Source organism: Genypterus blacodes, unplaced genomic scaffold, assembly GCF_046128005.1.
Source record: "Genypterus blacodes isolate CSIRO-AG114 ecotype Tasmania unplaced genomic scaffold, CSIRO-AGI_Gbla_v1 ptg000159l_1, whole genome shotgun sequence".
Taxonomy (NCBI): Eukaryota; Metazoa; Chordata; class Actinopteri; order Ophidiiformes; family Ophidiidae; genus Genypterus; species Genypterus blacodes.
In genome coordinates, this window is record NW_027466960.1 from 232501 (window position 1) to 237500 (window position 5000).

Below are 5000 nucleotides of genomic sequence, written 5' to 3' on the forward strand. Positions count from 1 at the left end.
CAATCACCAAGCCTTGTCAACATCACACGAGCAAGTGTTACTTCTCCTCACTCGCCAACAGAAAACCATGTAATCTGAAGCAAAACACCAAAATAAGGATGTTGTTTGGGAAAGGAAGGAGGATGTTTGATTAACACTGTGATGCAGAAACATTTGATTCATGATTGTCAGAGCAGATTTTATGTTTGAACACAAAGAGTGAACAGATCTGAGGTGGTTTACTTAACCCCTTAGTTAACTTGTAGCTCCAAAGACAGAAGCATAGCAAGTTAAGAAGAAACAACATGGACATGGACCCTTGTAGTCCTGTGATTATTGCTGAATAACTCAGCTGACACAGTTATGATACCATATTGCCTTTAACGGAGGAGAAGGTTTGTTAGGTTTAGCACAGCAGATGGATAGAATCTCTCACATGTGAAGGACAGGAAGATGGATGGCTCGACAAAGACGGAGGAGCCAACTGTAACCAAACAAAGGAGGGCCAGAGGGCGAATTTATTGTTTGAATCCATGCCCGCCCAACATATTACAGAACAATTTAATTCTAAACCAAAAGATTTTGTTTTCTTCTCCGGCCCGGCCCAGAGTGCCCAATTTGAACCCGAAACCTAACAGTATCAGAGGAAACACCATCAGCATCTGTTTCAATATAATCAGTCAACAAAATCAATTGTACGGTATCATGGTATCATACCGCACCATACCATTCCATTCCATGATGTACCCTAACCCATACCGTACCATTTATATAGATAATAAACATCATCCTACTGAGAGACAATTGCAACGCTACATAATCCAGAAGTTGATGCACCTTTATTTATGTTGTGCCAGAAGGTTTAGGAAAAAAACGCTGCAATGAGATGAAACAAAATTTATACTGCAGGTCTGAAAGCACAAATGTTTCAGAGATCGTCATGTATGTGTTTACACAGCTTAGATCTGAGACGATTCACATGCATTTAGACAAAGCACAGTGATATGAAGATGAGAAGTAAACATGGAGCAGCTCTCCAACATCGAGTGTCTCAAATGTGTCAGATGTTTGCGCTCTAATTAGAGAAATGAGCCTGTGCAGGTTTCTGCTGACGGGATTTTCGACTAACAGCATTCTGACAAACATGACTCAGCTCAACCTGAGCTCAGCTGATGATAACAGGAACAAGAGTTACCATAGTTACAACAGGTAATGTCCTCTCCATCTCCTCTTCTGTTCTCCAGCAGCTCCTCTGATGCACAGCTCCCTTTGCTCCACTTCTTTACATGTGGACCTTTAGAGGTCTCCAAGCTTTGTCTCTCCTGTCCTCTGACTCTTCTTCAGCAGTTCTTGCGTCGTGCTGTTGCTTTAGGTCTAGTGGAGCTGTAATTTCTTCTTCTCTCGTTCCAATTCAACATAAATCAAACACGCCATACCTCTGGAAACATCATCAGACCCAACCGGAACATCAGACAGACAGCTCATGTCCCACATAACCAATGAGACAGATTTATGATTTATGACTAAATCTACTTCACAGCCAGTGTAAAAACATTTCCACTGCACATTTTTAACAACACAGCTCAGTGAAATCTAAAGTATTGGCAGATTATCAGATTGATTCCTAGATATGAATTTGGATCAGAGAATTTGTGATTCCATGAGCTTTATTACTTCACATGTTCACAATGTGATGTGTGACACATGAGGAACTGTCTGGATTGGCTCACTAATACCTGACGGTGTAAAGCCTCAGCCCACTGTGGAAGAAAAGATGTAAGAGCGACAGAGCCAAACGAGTGTAGAGAGGAAGACAAGTCTACTTTTCACAGGAGTGTAAACCCACAGCCAGATGTTGTCATCAACACTGCGTAGGTGATGGACAGATGAAGCGCCACACAAAGAATGGAACTGTGCTTATTTTGTGTTTTTCAGTCCTTTTTTCCACCCTGCTCTTCTGATTGTTTTTTAATGTTTGAATGTTTTGCCTTTGAATTGTTTCGATATATTTATTGAAAATGATTTTACTTTCATGTATTTATTGGCCAGGTGTTGAATGTGTTTTTGTTCACTGCTCCAAATGGACAGAGAGGATGATGGAACAGAAGTGGACGAGGTCCGCGGAAAAATTAATCCTACTTTTAATGTAATCGTTAAAGTCCGTTGGAGTTTTCAGGGACTATTCATTGGCTTTAATTTGGCACAGAAGATCTTTGTTTTTTTACTTAAAAAAAATGGAGCTACCTTAAAATTCAAGAGTAAAAATGCACACTGACATACTTTATTGTATAAACTCAATCAGTTAAAATTCAGGCAGTGTTGTTTTAATGAAATGATTCACTTTTCTAAAGTGTTGAAGAACGAAAATCATTGATTTTACAGTTTTAGTTATTTTAGTTGCTAGAAATGTCTACAAATGAAAATGTAATAATTGCCAGAAAATATAATCTATGGATAATGTCATCTATAAATTCAAGTATTTGAAACAGGATAAATAGTTTGAATTTAAAGGAGTGCACAGAATTGCCAGAAATTCAGGAAACTTCTTAAAAATATCTGACAATAAATTCTACCCAAATGAATTAGAAGCTGAAATGGAAAAAATGAAGTTTTTTTGAGCCGAGAAGTAAAGTAAGACGTTAAGCTTCTTCTCGTTGATTGAAAAGGTTAAGGACAACAGACTTGGAGTCCCATTTTTACTCTATGCAGGATTTGACCGGCAGGTTTAAACAGTGAGGTGCATTCATGTAAAGGTCAGAGGTCAACAGGGTCAGAGCCAGAGAGAAAGAGCAAAATGAATCCACTGCACTTAGAGAGACAGAAAGCGCACATCTCATTTTCTCCTCCTCTTCCTCCCCCATCCATGCGTCCTCCTCCGCTCATATACAGCCCCCCCCCCCCCCCCCCCCCCCCTTGTTAACATTTGATACTCTGCATATTTCCTAGCATACTTCCTGTATCCATGTATCCTTCATCATCTTTACACTCGTTGTCATCTTCATCCTCACTTCTCTTTCACTTCTTTGTCTTAATTCACCTGTGGACTTTTGTCTCCACCCTAACCCCTGCTCTTGTGGGAGGGGGGCGGGGGGTTGAATGAAGACAATGACAAAGAGGAAGAGGAAAGTCTGCAGCCTGATTAGAAAAAGGAGACGAGTACGAATATGACATCGATTATTACTGCCTGTGAGAAATAAACAAGAAATAAATGACAAGAGAAACAGGAGTGAGTGTGTCTGTGTGAGAAGAAAGGAGGGGAAGAAACCAATGAATGAGGACAGAAAGGAAGACAGGAAGGAGGAAAGAAAAAGAGAAGAAGAGAAGAGATTATTAAGAAGGAAGGAAGGAAAGCTGAAGTTGGGAAGAAGCCTGAAAAGATAACAGAGAAATGCTGATTAACTTTTGGGGATTGATTCACTTTAAAAGTGAACAATGCTGCAGTTTTTGGCATAAATGAACTGAAAATGAGTTCCATCAACTCTGTAGATTCTTGTTTGTTTGTTGTCATTAACAACAATAAAACAAGATTCAAATGACTTCAAACTCGTAGAAAAACAGAATCAAACTTCCGGCTTCATTGTCATCGCGTCATTCGTCACAAGGGGCGGAGCTACCGGCGGCAGAGATCGTGTGTTAATGAGAGATGTCACTATGAAGCGATCTCAGTTAAAGAGGAAACATGAATGTGTACACACTGAAATCACGTCACCTCATATGAGACTAGTTTCATCCTTTGAGGAAATTATCAATAATATAAAATAGAATAGGTGAATGTAGTGAAAGCACCCAGCAGCTGAACCTGAACCACACGCACGCACACGCACACACTGGCACACACACAAACAGAGTAAGTCCTCTCGTTCAGCATTAAGGATCTGTGTGTGTTTGTGTGTGGGGTGGGGGCCCACTTTCACACTGCGCGGTTTGGGAGGAAGAGTGCGAGTACACACTCTCTCACACTCACAACACTTCTCTACGAGCTTCTGGACCTTCTGCTGTCCCATACCTCCTCCAGGTAAGAAGTGAGGCGCGCCGTGTGCGTGGCCGTGTGCGCGCGCTGCCGCCTTCCCCACGCGCTGCCCGGGCGGCGGCTCGTGTGTGTGTGTGTGTGTGTGTGTGTGGACGGATGAATGGAGCTCTGTCTGTGTGTGTGTGTGTGTGTGTGTGTGTGTCGGCAGCTGGTTTCAGTTGCGCCTAGACAGCTCAGACCTGTTGTGTGGCCACGCCCCTTTGTGCGTGTCAAACACACCTGTCTGGTTTGAACGTTAAACACAGGTGACAGTGTTTCTATGGCGATGAACTCCGGAGAGGTCATGGAGTTTCACACAGCAGCTCTGCAGCTCAGCGAGGTCCAATCAGGGATGCTCTTACTACTGGGTTTGATTGACAGGAGATAGATTCGATCCTGTTCCACTTTGACGGACAGTAAAGCTTCCCTGGTTTCACTCTCATCACCACATGGACATGATGGAGCAGAGTCACCATGGAGACGGAGGTTTAAAGTAGAGAAAGATGAAAAAGTAATTGTTCCATCAATGATGATGATTGACACATTCACTCACTTCCTCCGGCCACCATCTTCTGTCTGTCTGTCTGTCTGTGTGTGTGTGTGTGCGTGTGTGTGTGTGTGTGTGTGTGTGTGTGTGTGTGTGTGTGTGTGTGTGTGTGTGTGCGCGTGCTTCTCGCTGTCTCACACACACACACACAATGAAGCGTCTGTGTGGAGAAACATAAAGGACACACTGGAGCAAGCACACACACACACACACACACACACACATTGGGTTAGTGCATCAGCCGTGTGTGTGTTTGCAGTTGTAACTTCCTCATTCCTGAGTGACAGCTCACGCCTTCTCTTCATGTGTTGGTGTCTTTGTGTTTCCACAGCGATGGCGGAGGCTCACCAGGCGGTGGCGTTCCAGTTCACCATAACACCAGAGGGCATCGACCTGCAGCTGTCCTACCAGGCGCTCAACCAGATCTACATGTCTGGAGTGAGGTCATGGAAGAAACGAGTGAGC

The 5000-nt window shown here is 43.0% G+C and overlaps 2 protein-coding genes across 3 annotated transcripts in view; both read left to right on the forward strand.

Annotated features, from left to right (window-relative positions):
- LOC143013844 (serine/threonine-protein kinase BRSK1-like) overlaps positions 1-831 on the forward strand; it is a 12589-nt gene extending 11758 nt beyond the window's left edge. The window contains exon 21 of the mRNA XM_076167541.1: positions 1-831. This exon is cut by the window's left edge and continues 596 nt beyond it. The gene's annotated coding sequence lies outside the window, so the exon portion shown is untranslated.
- Positions 832-3862: 3031 nt separating this feature from the next.
- Positions 3863-5000, forward strand: part of cpt1a2b (carnitine palmitoyltransferase 1A2b) — a 12016-nt gene continuing 10878 nt past the window's right edge. For both annotated transcript variants that reach the window (XM_076167532.1, XM_076167533.1), the window contains exons 1-2: positions 3863-3994; positions 4867-5000. The exon at positions 4867-5000 is cut by the window's right edge and continues 9 nt beyond it. In XM_076167532.1, the coding sequence (XP_076023647.1) occupies positions 4869-5000 (132 nt within the window). In that variant the 5' untranslated portion in view covers positions 3863-3994; positions 4867-4868. The remainder of the gene's footprint in view (positions 3995-4866) is intronic.